This window comes from Corythoichthys intestinalis, chromosome 16, assembly GCF_030265065.1.
Source record: "Corythoichthys intestinalis isolate RoL2023-P3 chromosome 16, ASM3026506v1, whole genome shotgun sequence".
NCBI lineage: Eukaryota > Metazoa > Chordata > Actinopteri > Syngnathiformes > Syngnathidae > Corythoichthys > Corythoichthys intestinalis.
Genome location: NC_080410.1, coordinates 24236423 through 24255152, shown reverse-complemented (window position 1 = coordinate 24255152; position 18730 = coordinate 24236423). Strand labels below are relative to the sequence as shown.

At 37.8% G+C, this 18730-nt stretch overlaps 1 protein-coding gene across 1 annotated transcript in view; it reads left to right on the top strand.

Annotated features, from left to right (window-relative positions):
- Positions 1-18730, top strand: part of plcd3a (phospholipase C, delta 3a) — a 79230-nt gene that overhangs the window by 16136 nt on the left and 44364 nt on the right. Inside the window, exon 2 of the mRNA XM_057861494.1 lies at positions 10509-10676. Coding sequence (XP_057717477.1) covers positions 10509-10676 — 168 coding nt within the window. The remainder of the gene's footprint in view (positions 1-10508; positions 10677-18730) is intronic.

The window sequence follows — 18730 nt, the reverse complement described above, 5'->3', positions numbered from 1 at the left end:
GGGCATCGTCATACACTACGTCACACAGCACACTCTTCTGTAGTTTGCGCACTACTGTCAGCCTGTCAGTCTCTTTTCACTCGCCGACTCATTTGAAGAAAATAACGCAAAATCTGGCGCATCCTCTTCCTTGAGTTGATGAAATAATGCATTAGCTTGCACTAAATTTAGTTTTCGATTCATTCTTCACGTTTAAAAGTCGTTCGCTCAATCCAACCGGCCGTCACTCGCTACCTTGCCTCCCTTTCCTTAGGTGTGTCTTCAAATGAGACTAACCAGTGGCACTTGGGTGACGTATTTACAGGGTGACGAGGCCTCAAAGATGATATGCGTAAACCTGTCTGCGGCGGTAAATGGTTAATTCATTGAAAATAATGTACCAGTATTGTTTTCCTGCTGAGTGTGTAATATCACAAAGATGGTGATGTCCTTGTTGACTCTACAATTTTGTGATCGTCTGTCGATGTTCATTCAAAATTGTTGGAAGCATTTTATTCATTTATTTATTTATTCATGGACTAAAACTTCTGAAGTTTACAGACGAAAACATTATGGGTAATTGTCGTCTAAAACCAGACGAAGATGGACACATTTTGAAATGACTAAAACATGAAAAGAATCAGTATTTTCATCCAAAAGACGAAGGCTGTTTAGAAGAAAATAAAAAGGGCTGCCAAAAACTGCACTGCATGCAAGGGATTAGGAAACAATACAACCACATGCTCAGTTAAGAACGGACATGTGGGCAACTTTAATGTCTTATCATTAATGCCATTGTTGCTCTTATTGGTCACTAATGGAATCTGCTACACTGCATAATAGAAATGAATAAAAGTCTATAGTGTTGACTGAGACAAAACATACACATGCTAATATTTATGCAATCTTTGAGAATTTTTTTGAGAAGGAATTTGAGTGAATTGGCACCTTACACACAGGAAACTAAAGGAGCACCGTGAGAGACCAGAGCCCCTCCTAAGCAGCCAAATTCAAAGCATCACCATATTTGGGAGAGTGGGCACTCGCTTGTCAACACCATGAAAATTTCTTTTCTCATCAAATCCGTTGTCAATTTGTCGCAAAATTATACCTTGAAATTTGAGTTAAATAGGCTAATCAGTTATCAAGTTATTATAAAATTCTTTTCTGACCTCATTACCAGAAAATTTTACACACATTTCACATCTTCCGTTTCATATTACAAACAAATCCTGTTGTTTTGGTAATAATCCCTTATTTCGTTTTTGAGTTATCTTGAACACAAACAAACATATAAACAGAAATAAGGAACCGGATACATAGGTAGGTTTCAGCTACTGGCAGAGGTAATAAATGTATTGATTAAACAAGATACAGAATAACTAGAAATAATCCATATACCGTAATGTTCGGCCTATAAACCACTACTTTTTTCCCCTCATTTTGAATCCTGCGGCTTATAGTCCAGTACGGCTTATTTGTTGATTTGGTTGGGTAAATAGGTAGCACTTCATTTGACAGCGGCGTCATAAGACTGCTATAAGACCTCATAATTACAACACTATCATGGGCATTAATGAATACTTATGACAGATGTCTTTGTCATCCGGCGAAATATGTCACTAACTCCATTTTATGTCCAGCTTGGATCTATTACATCCATTCAAAAGTGAGATAATTTGCCCGATGACACAAAATGACATCTGTCATAAGCATTCATTAATGCTCATGGAAGTGTCATTTCATAATTATGATGGTCTCATGACAGTCTTATGGCGCTACTCTCAAATAAAGTGTTACCAAATAGCATAACTGACAATTGATGAAACAATTGGAATAGTATCTGAAGAAATAATTAGCACAGAATTTTGATTGTTATTTACATCTGCAGCGCTGCAGTGCATACAAGGAGGCATGTTGGACGGCAACAGTGTTGGCAGCAGGTGGCAGCAGAGGTTGATTGTCTCAGGAGCAGTGATGGCTTTGCAGCCAATTGGTTCAAAGCTTCACGGTGCTTCATTTGGTCTTATGATGCCATTGTCAAATAAAGTGTTACCGGTTAACATCTATTGGTGTAAATATCCCATAATACAGTGATGACAGCTGCGGCTTATAGTCCATTGCGCCTTATCTATGAACAAATGCCATATCCGTCTCAAATTTGGTGGGTGGCGGCTTATGGTCAGGCATACCTGTCAACCCGAGGCCTTTGGCAATCTTACAAATAGTGGCGTATACCCTTACAAATTGGTGACTAATCTTACAATGTTGTATATAGCGTGCAATAGGAAACATAAATAAATCTCAATTTTTAAAATGATATGAATTTATTGGTAATGTTGTAACATATAACCTGGTGCAATCAAAGAACAATCAATATCTACAGCTACATCATGATTACTAAAATTAAAAGTGACTTTTGTTATAATTGTACGTAGCAGTTTTGGCAATTTCTATCATGTCATGATGACTGCACTTCATGGCACTTCAGCTCGCAATTCAGTTTGACTTGAAGGTAGTTCGTTAATGTGTCCAATTATAAATTAAAAAGGTCAATTGATAAAATTAACTCACCGATGCAATCTTTGAGTCAGGGAACATTTCTTTTGCTAATTCTGAGAAGTGATCAGCAATAGTTGCAGGAAAATTTTGTTCAGCAACAAATTGGCAGAATAAAATCTTCGCTTTCGTCACTTTTCATTCTGCAGACTTCATCTTTATGACCAGTGTTGTTAATCTTACTTTAAAAAAGTAATTAATTAGTTACAAATTACTTCTCCCAAAAAGTAATTCAGTTAGTAACTTAGTTCCCTGAATGTTAGCGTAATTAGTTACTTGGCAAAGTAACTTGTGTTACCTTTCATGTTTTTTTTTTTTTTTTTTTTTTCAAAAAAACAATCAAACAAACAAACAAAAAAACATAGTAACCGTTGCTATGTTTGGAAGTCATTTATTTATTATTTCATTTCGACATGAAAGTTTTAAAACTGTTTCATCATTTAAAGATAGAGTCGAGATTTTGCCGATTTAGGAGTATTTTAGATAAAAAGTTACTTAGGTTTGCTACGAAGGTTCACTACAACAGAGCCTTTCTGAGAAGTGTACTGCTCTCAAATGGCGGCTGTTTACTAATGCCACCGATTACGTCATTTCGCATGTAGTTCTATATGCATGAGATATCTAGGCGTAGATTTTAGGTTGTCGGCTGCAGTCAGGAAATATTGGAGCCAGCTAGCCTAGCATCGCGTTTGCAACAGCGTCACAACAAACACTTCGCTCTCAGTGTCTCTTGACTTTTCTCGTGTCATTCAACCAACGAAGTAACGCGCATTGTCTCGTTGCCGAAACGGTGACAAAATCCGAACGGAGAAAAAAAACGTTATGCACGAAAAACGTACAGATTTTGAACGTACGGTGTACACATTTAAAAATCAGTGCTCACTTGTACAAATTACGCCGAAACCGTACAACTTGACAGGTATGGTCAGGTACGCCTTATAGTCTGAAAATTACCTTAGTAAACAAATGATCATAGGAGGCTTTGTCACACTTCAGGTAGAGCAATTGTACCTCTCGCTACTTATTCACGATAAATGGCCATCTTGCACAAAAGAAATGAATACGATTATAAGGGATAATCCATTCAGGAAAATATAGATTTGATGTCTTTTGACATCAATAACAGCGAATTAGTTCATACAAACACTATTTTTGCAAGTCCCAATTGAAATCAACACAGAAATAAAGTAGACTACTGGTTTGTACAGTGACCAAGAATGTTCAATGTGCAGCGTTGAAACACTGGCTGCAGACATTTGGCCAGCTTAACATTGTTGTCAATGACCTGCAAGATAATGTGGGAATGCCTCGCATTAGATAACAGTTTGGACCGAGGCCCTGGCTGGGGGAGCCGTGGGTGTTCTTTGTGTCCGACGGGGTGACGAAAGAGGCCCTCCAAAGGAGTTAGTGTAATTAAAGCAAAAGAGTGCACCAGCATTTTCCCCAAGTTTCACACAAATCTTGGTAAGACGGAGTAATGTGACATTCGAGCGCTCTGAAAGGACTCGGTAGGCCTTTGCTTTTGTGCTAGGCGCCATTCACGTTGGTACATGGAGCGGCCATGCATAGCAGGAAAAAAAAGCAGCTACTGGAAAATACTTACTGAAAATGCAGCTTTTATCCACAAGGAGTGAGTGTTAAAAAAAAAAAAAAAAAAAAAAAAAAGGTGGGGCGGATGGATAAAAAGTCCACATTGTGTGTTTTGAACCTTTGGAATGAAAGCTGGGTCAACACTCTTTCTGGTTCCAAAATCAGATAACAAAGACATCTTTGTAGGGACCATACAGTAACAGTTAAGGTGGAACGCAGAAGTCGCATAAACAGTGCCTTATTGTACCTCACAGTATCTTGTTTTTTTTATTTTACTTTATTGATATGACGTGTTCTGTCCTCACTAAACGTGTAGTTCAGATTTACAGACAGCAAACAAGGCGACTGTGCTTTTTCAAGCGTTTTACTTCTTGCGCTTTTGACAATTTGTAAAGCTGTAACACACATATGTACACTTATGTTAAAAAGGACATGCATTTTAACAATAAAACACTTGACACAAAACAATTGGTGTTCAAACATCCATCTAGTGTGATCAATATGTAAATTTAGTACATTAAATTAGGCTAATTTTCCTAACAAACGTCCCCTAGCTTAAATGCTATGAATGCTAACGTATTTCTAATTCTCATAGCAAATCCTTCACACATACCGTTTTGGCCCGAATATAAGATGGCCCTGATTATAAGACGACCCCTTTTTCAAGACTCAAGTTTGAAAAAAGACTTTTTGAACGCCAAATAAATTTTTATACATAAAATAATTACAGTACATCTGAAACAAATGATTATAACAATATATTTGAGAGAAAAAGCATGTTATTTTGCCTCATTCAAATCTTAAAGGGGAACTGAAGAGCTTTTCAGATTTCCCTCTTAAGTGTTTTACTCAGTTGAATTGTATTAAATGCGTCATTCGCTCTCTCAAAAAGTCACATAAAAAAAAAAATAATAATAATTGACCGCGTAGTTTTTGAGTTATGGCCATAGCAACACCATAGCAACGAGGGACGCGCCGTCCTGCCGACCCCTACCTCATGACGTAACTTCCAGGAAGCCTCGCCACCACTCTGAACACGGAAATATAGCACCACGCTATCCTCGCCATATATTGCAAACATTTTCTGGGTTTTACTCGCGGGATTCGTCATGCCATCTCGATGTGTAGCAATATGAATTACTCACAGGAAGACTCGAGACTCTAGGAGTGGTCCAAAAAAAACTTCTCCTGCAAAGGTTTGGACCGTTTTTGTTAGCATGCATACAGGTCCCCAATCGGCTCATTGTTTTCATCATTTCAGCCACGACAGCTTTGAAAACCTACAACAATGCAACCTTGGTTTTCCAAAGACGTAAGTAGAACATTAATGGCTTTTTTTGATAAACGAGGGGGACTCCAACTGCCTGTTTGTTGAAGTGCGACATTTTGTTTGTTTTTTTTTTTTTTGCTGTTGGCCTGTCATAAGTAGACAGGTTGGCTGACATGTCGTCTACTCATGTGATTTTATTACTATATCAGTAGGTGTTATGTAAATTCAAATGTCCCCAGCACCAAATAGGTCCTTGGCTCGTTGTTTTTTATATTTCAACATAGTTAACTTTTCCAGCGTTATTTCGTTATGTGAATGCATTTATAATGATCATAAAAATTTGTAGACTATTTAAACATTGAGAAAACTTTCTGCCAACTCGTGGAGATTAAAATAAATGTCAAATCCACTATCTGCCTGTTAGAACAGACGCACAAATATAAAAGATATAAGTGTTTATTGAATATCCATCTTAGAGTCTTGTTTAACTGGGAGAATTTGTTACATAAGACAGGCTTTAATTTGTTATCATTATGCAAATATGCACCGACATCGTCACAAACATGATCACACAAAACGCAACCACACATCGCATCCCCGCATTTCCTCCTTTTCCTGAGTCCCCACAAATAAAATATAAGATTTCATTTTTTTTCCAGGCTCGTGCCGACAAATTAAAAAAAAAAAGTTTTTCGGGTTGGGGGAAGCAAATCAAGTTACTGTATTGGCCCGAATATAAGACGACCTCCTCTTTTTCAAGACTCAAGTTTGAAAAAAGACTTTTTGAACACCAAATTAATTTTTATACAGTATATAATTACAGTGCATCTGAAACAAATGATTATAACAATACATTTGAGAGAAAAGCATGTTATTTTGCCTCATTCAAATCTTAATATCTGAACATTTAAATATGTAAACTAAAGTACAATCACATTCGAAAATGAATGGCTTCTGGTTTTTGAAATGTAAATAAACCAATCTATCGTGATAAAACAACAAAATTACAATAACTGCATTAACCATCAAAGTGAAGTCTAACTGTAACTGTAGTCTTGAAACAAATCTGAATAAGGAAAAACATTGCAATAAAATAATGCAAACTGGTTAACTAGTAGCTGAGATCTGTCATGACAGAACATCGCTTCAATGATATCTGGCGCCATCTAGCATCGTGAATGGGGAGAGTAGCTGAGATATGTCATAAAAGAAAATCGCTTCAATGATATCTAGCGTCATCTAGTGTCGTGAATGGGTATAATGTCTAGACTGCGAATATAAGAAGACCCCCTCTTTTTCAATCTTATTTCAATGCAAAAAAACACCGTCTTATATTCGGGCCAATACGGTAATTCCACAAACTGTAACTCTTAATAGCAAGTGCATATACAAAAATATATTAGCTGAAACAACTTACAGCCTGATGTGGGCCGAAACAGAGCACAGCAGTCCTTTATTCATGTCTGACATCTGAGTCTGCTACTCAGTCCTACAAGGCGACAATCCAGCCGGTGTCAACGCTGCCATCAGAGGGCAGTGTATACTCCATCATTTAAAAAATACAAAACTTTTGGACTTAAAGGGTTAAATCTGACTTGCGCGGAAATTCGGGTTTTGTAACTAGCGTAGTAACGGAACTCCTTCGTAACCCGGGGACTACCTGTAGTATAATAATTTTTATTCATTATTATTTATTTTTATTTTTTTAAACAGCAACTTTTTAATAATTTGCTTGTCTTAAAATACTGTATCATGATATTCATTAATTGATGCTTTTTTGGGGTTATTAAATCTTTCAGTGCCATTGAAGATGATAGACGTTTGTTCACTCTAGTTGAAGAAGGGCTAGCAGCGAATTTCATGTTTAAGTGTTCATTTGCTGTCAGCCCTCCCAGTTAAAATAGTTTGGACGTCTATCACCATCAGTGGCAGCCAATGAGTTGAATACCATAGTTTTAACTTTGTTAACTTTTTATCTTCTTTATCTATTTATTTATTTGTCGTCTGTACCGCTTATCCTCTCAAGTGTCATTGGTTTTTCTATAATAATAATATAATATAATAATGTTTTAAAAATCCAAATGTTTTTGTTGATTAAAACATACTTGTACTGTAATTTTCGCACTATAAGGTGCACCTAACTGTTAGCCGCCACCCACCAAATGTGACACGAAAACAGCATTTGTTCATCGGTAAGCCGCAGCTGTCATCACTGTATTATGGGATATTTACACCAAAATATATTAACCGGTAACACTTTATTTGAAAGCGGCATCATACGACTGTCATAAGACCAAATGAACCACCATGAAGCTTGGAATCAATTGGCTTCAAATAAACAACCGGGTCCGATCACGTCATTTTTAAAGTATCGGAATCGGCAAAAAAATATCGGACATGCCTTTTTTTAATATATATATATTTTAATTAAATTGTTTTATAATTGTATTTAACGTTATAGACAAAATGTCTTACACTCATCCAGAGTCTTTAGTTTTGGCTTAATGTAGGGCTATCAAATTCATCGCGTTAACGGCGGTAATTCATTATTTAAAAATTAATCACGTTTAACGCAGTTAACGCATCCGCTGCACGACCCACTCACGCATTGTCGCGTTCAATCTACAAAGGCGCCGTTTTACCCATATATAGAGCTAAAAGGCAGTGTAAAATGAGTAGAGTGAATTTTGGCAGTCTTTGGAGCGTTTTTTTAATTGGCTAAAGCCTTACAATCCCTCTCTCAACAATTAGAAATATCGTGAGAAGCAATGTGGGGAAGAAAGGTAGGAATTGATCTTTTTCTTAACACCCTATATTATTTCCCAACGCAGAGAAGATATATCAATTGGTGCCACTACGCACAGTCATGGTTGCACTTCCCATCATGCATTTGGGCAGAACAGTTCAATTGCTACAGTATCATCCCTCTCACAGAAAGAATGTTAATAATGTAAATGGCATCTTGAGGATTTATTGTCATAATAAACAAATACAGTACTTCTGTACTGTATGTTGAATGTTTATATTCGGCCGAGTTTTATTCCTTTTTTTCTTACTGCATTGCCAAAATGTATATGATCGGGAAAAATTATCGGGAATGATTGGAATTGAATCGGGAGCAAAAAAAAAAAGCAATCGGATCGGGAAATATAGGGATCGGCAGATACTCAAACTAAAACGATCGGGATCGGATCGGGAGCAAAAAAACATGATCGGAACAACCCTAGCTTCAAAGCTTCATTGCTTCAAGAAGCTTCATTTGGCCATCACTGCTCCCTTGGGGGAAAGTCAACCTGTGGTGCCACCTGCTGTCTACATTGTTGTTGTCCAACATGCCTCTTAGCATGCATTGCTGCGCTCAAGATGTAAATAACAATCAAAATTCATGTTATGTGCTAATTATTTCTTCAGTTACTGTTCCAGTTGTTTCATTAATTGTCATTAGACAATCATAATTAGGACATGACACTATCACGAGCATTAATGAATGCTTACGACAGATGTCATTTAGTGTTATCGGGCAAATTATCTTACTTTGGAAAAAATGTAAAAGATTTGAGTTGGACATATATGGAGTTGGTAACATAATTTGCCGGATTACACTTAATGACATCTGTCATAAGCATTCAGTGATGCCCATGACCTATGATACTGTCATGTCATAATTATGACGTTTTTATGACAGTCTTATAACGCCGTTGTCCTATAAAGTGTTACCAAATACCATAACTAGCAGTTAATGAAACAACTGGAACAGTAACTGAATAAATAATTAGCTCAGAACATGAATTTTGATTGTTATTTACATCTGTAACGCCCCAATGCATGCTAGGAGGCATGTGTTATTTATTAACCCAAATAAATCAACAAATAAGCCACACTGGACTGTAAGACAGTCGTTCAGAATTGTGTTAAAATTATATACAGAAAATGCTTTACAATATGCTATTATTTTTTCCGTATTTTTTTTCTAACTAAAGATATATTTCATTTCATTCCTTTTTTTTTTTTATTTATTTTTTTTTTTTTTAAACTTATTTTATGGACATTGTCCATATATGACCTTAGACTACAGCACCCTCGTGAAGCTGGTGAGGATAAACTACAGAAAAATGGATGAGGGGATTCATTTTATCTCCAGCATAATTTTGTATTTTACCATTCTAGGTAACTGTTATAGTTCATGTTACCATGTCAACCAGAGCGAAAACATGCAAGTTCCACTTTCCCTTATGTCACTTAAAGTCAATTTATTTTACGGTAAACATCATACTTTTCCACCTTTGGGTAAAAGTTCAACATGAAAAAGTCAACAAAAAAAGCACAGTTTTGTACAGTTGCTACTTTTTATGTTGGCATATGTTTCAGCCCTCATTTTCTTCGTTGAAAATTACCTTTCCTTTATCCTAATCCTCCTTGTTTTCTTTCTTTTCCTTTTATTTTTATGCATGATTACCTTTCCATGCACAGAGGCAGTAGTTGATCATCCAGAGCAGACTTTGGCGACATAAAACTTTAAACTCCAGCCCTCCTTTTTCCTTGGCCGGCTACTGTCCCTCCGGACACGAATAAATATGCATACAATATTGATTGATTTACAATTGTTTTGTGGCCTCCTCTAGTGTGTCATGCAGAGGATGTGGTCACATAAACATGTTTTTTTTATTCCTGGGCCCAGAAAGGCATGGTTGTGTGGTATCCTGCTCCACTACAAAAACACACTGTAAAACTTGCACAAAAAGTCTCTATGCTACTTCAATTTTGGGTGTAAATATGCAGGCACACTTCTGAAAGGTAGAGTATGGGCACATGTTTTCACTGCAAATATAGTCCACGGTAGGAATTTCCAATCTCTAGTTGGGCGTCGCGATAAGTGATAACATTCTGGTTTAAAATAACTCATTTTTGTATTTTCTTAATACGATGAAGAGCCTTTTTATACTTCCAAACCTCAGTACAAGTCCAGATAAAGCTATGAATCTGTCCATTTAGACATTCGACCAAATAAAAATTGAACAGACCTAACTTTCTTGGGATATTCTTCATCATTTGCTATCTAAAATGGAAACGAAAATCAGGCAAATGTGTTTTTCTCTTTGTGTGTTTTTAGGTCTGCTGGACAACGAGGATGTGCGCGTGATGATGCAAGGCTCTAACATGGTCAAAGTTCGCTCTCCGAGGTGGCAAAAAAGCCGCAACCTGCGCTTGTTGGAGGACGGACTTACCGTGTGGTGCGAGTCATCCAAAAGTTCTCGCAAGGCCAAAGCCCGTCAGACGTGTAAGTACTTCCAGTAAGCACTACGAGAAATAGTCGCATCTAGGGTTTCCTATGCACTAATTTCCCAAGGTTCCATTGTAATACAAAATTGAAAATAAGTATACTGGAATTTCTCAAATGGGTTACATCTCCCCAGGGTAGGTGACTAGTTGCCCTAGGCGATAGTTTGGCTAGGAGCCCCCCGAAAATGACAATATATTTTTAAAAATATGATAAACTTTGTAAATATTGTATTTCTACAACTTAAAGGGCATTACGTCCGTTACTGTTTAGGGTTCACCTGAAACGAGTGATTAGCGGTTGCGCCCCTTGCATTAAACAGCATACGACAAGAGAAAAAAAGTCTTAAATAGCATTATTATGTGAAGAAGAACCATATTTTGAAACGATTCGACTATATACAACAATTTAGCAAAGCGCAGATGACGAGAAATTAGTCTTTTAATCTGCTGGTTAGCCACGCCTACTATTATAGGGCTCTAGCGTCCCCAACAGGTGGATGACGTCAGCGGGAGACTGGGCTCATCGGTTTTACTATTCAGCCCATTGAGGGCGAATTATTCAGAACGAGGAAAATGTGACCATGAGAGCTGCAAAATATCATTGTTTCAGTCCCTCTACTCCAATATTTTTACAGGATATTCTTTTTATCCAAGTATTTTTCCCCAATAGCTAAATAAATTGCTTGAGAAGGACCAGTCAGCCCGTCGAGGGAGAACTATTCAGAACGAGGAAAACGCGATGAAGAGAGCTGCAAAATGTCATTGTTTCTGTCTCTTTACTTCAATATTTTTACAGAATATTCTTCTTATCCAAGTATTTTCCCCACTTGCTAAATAAATGGCATGGTCATGACAAATAACAGTCTTGCGCAAAATGGAATATGAAATAATAAAAATGCATTTATTCAGGACGACATGGCAAAATTACTCCATAATGGTCAAAACTGTCGTCTTCACCTTTACTGTCGCACCTCCCAAACGATATTTTATGACACCTAAATCGGACATATGTCATTTCCCGTCCCCGGCTTCGGAGAATGTAAACAAACCAAGAGGCGTGACAGCTAGTCGACATGCTAACCCGAACCGTGTGATGTTTCCATGTCTTCAAACCGGAAAATCACACATAACTGGCCTGGACTATTTGACATGACGACTGGGTTGTCGATTGTCTTTGTGGATCGGCAAACCGCCCGGCGGAGAGCAATTTACAGTTCGTTCCCCGGAGGAGGGCGGCTGCAGTTGTTGTGCAGCTAACGTGAAGCTAATGTGCATGAGGAGAGCTTTTTATATGCCTATCAATGATCAAACGTAAGTAGTCCTTTACTTAAAGAAAGTTTGTAGTGTTTACTTTGTAATCGCTGTATTCGTATTTGACATAATACAAAACAAGATTTTTACTCACTTTCTCATAAGTCCAATGGTCCCACAGTAGTAGGGCTTGTTTAGGCCAATATCCACGGTGAATGGGAACCTTTTGAAACTCCAAAAAGGCGCACACGCCTCTCCCTCATAAAGTAAGATTTTTCTGCAGCCGTTTGGCTGGCGTGATGCGAAAAATAAACATATTAATCCGCAAAATCAGCTGAATACTTAGTCCTCATACCAGAGGTTGCGCTAGACATTTTCGTTGTCTGTCATTTTGACTGACAGGGTCATAAAAATCCGGTCATAGCCTATTTATACCCGTCACTTAAATTTTTAAAATGATAATGATGACATATTCAATAATATTTAGTTTTCATTCATTTTTAATTAATATTGTAACGCTTGCTTGGCGGCGAAAAATTAGACACGGAAGTCGTGGTATTTTTCTCCCTTTTTACTCTGCTTACCGCCAACAACTCCGCCCCCAAAGAAAAAGAGGCAACGATATAGACCCCAATCACCAACGTCACACAATGATCTTAATTGTGGTTGTCAGCCCAAAATCTTCTAAATATATATTAAATGCATCTTACCAGATATAAAATGACTACTACATAGTCTGTGGTAATCGTTTGGTGCCCAGATTTCTTGTCGAATTACAGCAGTCCATCTCGCTCTCATCTTCGGGTCTCTCAGAATACGGTAGAACTTCAAGTCTCTCCGTCTATCTTCTCTGTTACAGCAACCAACCGCCACACACGCCTTCACCATTTTGTTTATTAATATTAACGAGCAGAAAAACACGCCGTAATAGGAGGCATGTACGTAGCGGTAATGTGTAAACATGACGAGCTGACACACAATATGGCGGCTCCAGTCAGGGGGGCGGAGTTGTGACGTCATGTGATTGGGGTCTATACACAGGCGGCAATCTTGTCCATCAATTGGATGACGCGCTGGCACACCGGGTGCACCAATAAGAACCTTGCGTTGATGTGTCAATTACGGTGCCGCCGCCAGACCCCGGTGACGCTACAATAGCCAACGACGTCATGCATTGAGAGAGACAATAGCTAATTAATATGCTAACTCGCCACCCTGTGGTCTGGGGTGTGAATTGCAACCTGTCAACATGACGGACGGACTTCAGTTTTTTCCGTCACCGTTTTAAAAAACCAGTCAACGACGGAAAATATCCGGTTAACGCGACCCCTGCCTCATACACAACCGTACGGCTGTTTAGTGAAGAGGACGCCTTCACCCGTACATGTCACAGTGCCCTCCTCCTCAATGCAAGACCGAAGCCGGAATTCACTCATTTTCATGGCGCGGGATTCAAAAAACTAAATAAATATAGCGATCGCTTCCACACACATCCAAGCGGTCCATATCATTCAGGAGCATAAAATACCGTGTGTAATATGAAATAAACATGCTTTTTCGTGTCACATGCACTTTAAAGCCCCATTTAAAGTGCCAGTGTTTCCTCCACCTCATTTCGTCGCTTTCTTAAAGCAGAACCTGAGACCTTGGGCTCATTCATTCATTTATTTCCATGCCGCTTTTCCTCACGAGTGTCGCGGAGGTGCTGGAGCCTATCCCAGCTAACTACGGGCAGACGGCAGGGTATACCCTGAACTGGTTGCCAGCCAGTCGCATAGCCAGTTTCATATTAAAAGTCTTAAATTTCAGATTGACAGCAATAGAAGTGAGACATTCATTTATCAATAGCGCTACCAGCTAACCCAGTGAGATGATGCGCTACTATGCGATACTATTCACCATACCTTTTACTGTCAACAATTGTGCAAGAGGAACAAAACAAGAGCAACAAGACAATCAGGGCACTAGGTCATGATCTGACTCACAGTCACTGGTTCCGAACAGAAGTCCTTTTGAAAATAATTAATATAATTTTTTTATATGTAGCATATTGAAATGGATTTGATATGGCAGAAAACTATTATAAAGCGTAGCATTGTATTTTTTTTTTCAAATGTATTTCTGCCCACAAAACAAATTGATGCCCCCTCCACTAGATGGCGCCTTATGCATCCACCTGGCTCACCTATTCTGAGGGCCGGGTGTTCTGTTGATTTGGTCCCTGTCGAATTGATATCCAAAGCGCTACTGAGAATGCTCATGGCAACCACACCCCCAAGGCTTTTCACAGGTCAAATGTCCGTCGAGTTGATCTACTATTTTGAATATGACATTGTTGCTGACGTTTTTACTGTGAGTAAAAAAAAATGTCTAAATACAGTGATCTCTCGCTACTTCGCACTTCAAATTTGCGCCCTCAGTCCATCGCGGATTTTTTTTTCAATTAAAAAAAAAACAACAACAAAAAAACAGATGAGCTGTTCCGAGCCGATCGCGTAAACTTTCCCCCCCTCCTTCCCTTCCCTCCTTCTCCCTGCTCGTTCTTGGTTAGGCAGTGAGTGCACTGGAGTTGCTTATTAAAGTTAGCAATGATTGGCAGACGTTGATGTTTGATGTTGCCAGAGAACCAAGCTTCAAAGCGCCGCATGCGTCAATCATCGTTTAATTTGTTAAACAGTTGCTGTGGCAACACATTGTGTGTAAGTGAGCAGCTTTGAATTTGAATGGACTTACTCAATGAAGCATTTAATGAAGCAAAGAATTTTTCTGCTTTATTCTTGTTTAAAAATAATTTGGTGGGACAGTAACATGTTTAAAACTTATTATAATTATAATTATTACATTTGAAGAACTTAATACCCATTTATTAACACTGGAAGTCCCGGGTTTTTTTGGCTATAAAGAAATACCAGAAAGGTGTCAAATGACCCCGATACCAAACTAACTACTGGGCTTTGTCAAACAATAGACCACTCAAAAAAGCAATCAAACAGGCCACCCCCCTACACACTCCTGTGGAGTCGCTGCCTAATTTCAATCTTGATAGCTGCAATTAGCATCTTGAATATAAAAGAGACAGATGGACTTCTTTGTGGGTCTTGCAAAGAAATTGACTCACTCTCATGTGGGCGCAAAGAAAGCGCAGAAGGAAAATTGCTTCGGCAACAACCTTGCCCCGGGAAAAGGGCGAAGTGTCATATATCACCACTTAAAAAATGTTTTGTTTTGTTTTTTATTACACCGTCCCTTGTACGTAAGCAAACTGCAGCTTTTGGCAAACGTAAAAAGGTTGTCCACCCAATTGCCTACCTGAGCGGTCCACTGTCAGACATGCAACAACTGTTTTCTCCAACCGGTTTTCTCCCCCATCAGCCAAGGCACCCCTGCCCTGCCAACACTCAACATGCTAATTGGAGCAATCCAACCTTGTGGTTTTGCGAGTGTGAATGGGAATGACTAATGAGGACCATAGTGCTCACAAAATATATGCTGATTAGGGTCAGATGATCCTTCTCTGGTAACAAAAAAAGATTTGTATCAACGGATCCACCCTTGGTAGTTCTAGTGTTAAAATATACAGTTGTGGTCAAAAGTTTACATACACTTGTGAAGAACATAATGTCATGGCTCTCTTGAGTTTCCAGTTATTTCTACAACTCTGATTTTTCTCCGATAGAGTGATTGGAACAGATACTTCTTTGTCACAAAAAACATTCATGAAGTTTGGTTCTTTTATGACTTTATTATGGGTTAACAGAAAAAGTGATCAAATCTGCTGGGTCAAAAATATACATACAGCAACACGAATTAGCAATTTCTTGTGAGTGATTATTGACTTGAACAATCATTGACTTGAACAAGTCAGGAAAGTCACTTGGAGCCATTTCAAAGCAGCTGCAGGTCCCAACAGCAACAGTGCAAACAATTGTTTGTAAGTATAAAGTGCATGGCACTGTTTTGTCACTGCCACGATCAGGAAGAAAACCCAAGCTATCACCTGCTGCTGAGAGAAAATTGGTCAGGAGGGTGAAGATTCAACCGAGAATCACCAAAAAGCAGATCTGCCAAGAATTAGAAGCTGCTGGAACACAGGTGTCAGTGTCCACAGTCAAGCGTGTTTTGCATCTCCATGGACTGAGTGTCACAAAGTGTCATTTTGTCAGTGTTGTCCCATGAAAAGATATACTTAAATATCTACAGAAATGCTAGGGGTGTACTCACTTTTGTGATACACTGTATATCTAAATAGATGTGTCAAAACGTAAGGTAGATTTGTTCGACATTAAGCTGCTATCAACAACAGGGAGATTACGTTGACGGAAATTACTTCGGCACTGCATCTCATATCATAAACTCATACGCTGCCATTGACGAAAACATCAAATCCACATACACAATGGCCTTGCATGTGCTAGTACCCCAAACCTTTCTGGGCAGGAGGAGGAAGCGACGTGAGGAGCGGTCCGGAAAAAGGGAGAATGGAAAGTGCTGAAGCGTAAGAATAGCCCAGCGACAATGAAAAGGTTTTATGCAGGGGAAACTCAAGCCATATCAGAAGAGGTGAAAGGGGATTTTCCCCCCAGGGTAAAAGGTGTACTGTGTCTCAATAGAGTGTAAAGTCTAGTGAGTGGATTACAGCAACACACACATCCTGGCATTTAGACAGTTGTGTTTTTGTGGCTGTTAATTGTTTTGTGCCTTGGGGAAAATAAGACATTTTGTGGTCAAATATGTCTAGCACTACAGTACATTGATGGTTAATATTTTTGAGTTTCTTTAAATTTACACAAAAAAAAAGTGGTCGATATATATATATATATATTTTTTTTCTGCCACTCTAGTGACGTGTCAACAAAGTACTAGTATAATGTACGTTTTTTGTTGTTGTTGTAAGATATTACATTTTAGTACCAAAAAAATAACATTTTGAATACAGCAATTTTATGAAAAAGAGATCCATTTGGCAATAATTAGACAAAATGTCATTTTTATAACAGGATTTTTTGGTGAGATATTTCGGGCCGCAGCTATCGATTATTCTAGTAGTCGAATATTCGAAGAACTAGTTAGTTCGAATAATCAAGTAATTGGATAAGAAACATCAAAAATTAAAATATCTGAGCTGAGCCTCAAACTGTATAAAAAATTAAATAAACGAGGATGTAAGTACAACAAAAGAACAGTTGGCTAACTTACATAGGCAAAAGTCTGCTAGCTTAAATGCTATAAAATGCTAACTTTTTGTTGTTTTTACAATGCTCTTAACAAATGGTTCAAACACATTTTCCCGCAAAACACGGCTAAATATACAGTACCTATAAACTAAATTACGAATGCATTAAAAATATATATTAGCTCAAACAGGTACTTAGCTTATGTTGGTCTTAACAGGGAGCAGATGGATTCAGCCATGTGAAATGAGTTATGCCATATTCACTGTCACCACTAGAGGGCGTTGTATCCACCGAAATCAATAAAACTAAATGCAAACACTTTCAAAACAAACCATTACAACTAGGGTTGTTCCGATCATGTTTTTTTTGCTCCCGATCCGATCCCGATCGTTTTAGTTTGAGTATCTGACGATCCCGATATTTCCCGATCCGATTGCTTTTTTTTTTTTGCTCCCGATTCAATTCCAATCATTCCCGATAATTTTTCCCGATCATATATTTTTAGCAATGCATGAAGAAAAAAATGAATAAAACTCGGACGAATATATACATTCTACATACAGTACATAAGTACTGTATTTGTTTCTTATGACAACAAATCCTCAAAATGACATTTACATTATTAACATTCTTTCTGTGAGAGGGATCCACGGATAGAAAGACTTGTAATTCTTAAAGGATAAACGTGACTCTGTATATTGTGACTAAATATTGCCATCTACTGTATTTGTTGAGCATTCAGTAAATGATACTGCAGCCATTTAACATTTCTGCCCAAATGCATGATGGGAAGCGCAACCATTACTGTGCGTAGTGGCACCAATTGATATATCTTCTCTGCATTGGGAAATAACATAGGGTGTTAAGAAAAAGATCAACTCCTACCTTTCCTCCCCACATTGCTTTCCACGATAATTCTAATTGTTGAGAGAGGGATTGTAAGGCTTTAGCCAATTAAAAACAGGCTCCAAAAACTGCCAAAATTCACTCTACTCATTTTACCCTGTCTTTTACCTCTATGTATAGGTAAAACGGCGCCATTATAGATTGAATGCGACAATACGTGAGTGGGTCGTGCAACGCATGCGTTAAATGCGTTAAATATTTTAACGTGATTAATTTTTAGAAAAAAATTAATTACCGCCGTTAACGCGATAAATTTGATAGCCGTACTTTACGCCAAAACTAAAGACTCTGGATGAGTGTAAGACATTTTGTCTGTAACATATATATATATATATATATATATATATATATATATATATATATATATATATATATATATATATATATATATATTCACTCAATTTCCATGCCCCTTTATATATATATATATATATATATATATATATATATATATATATATATATCAGAGGTTGCGCTAGACTTTTTCGTTGTCTGTCATTTTGACTGACAGGGTCATAAAAATCCGGTCATAATCTATTTTTACCAGTCACTTAAATTTTTAAAATGATAACAATGACATATTCAATAGAATTTAGTTTCTCTTATACATCCTCTGGTTGTCCTACGTCTCTTACCGTTCTTTGGTGTTTTTATATATATATGTATATATATATATATATATATATACAGAAACGGTAACAGTGGCAGTCAGATACGATTG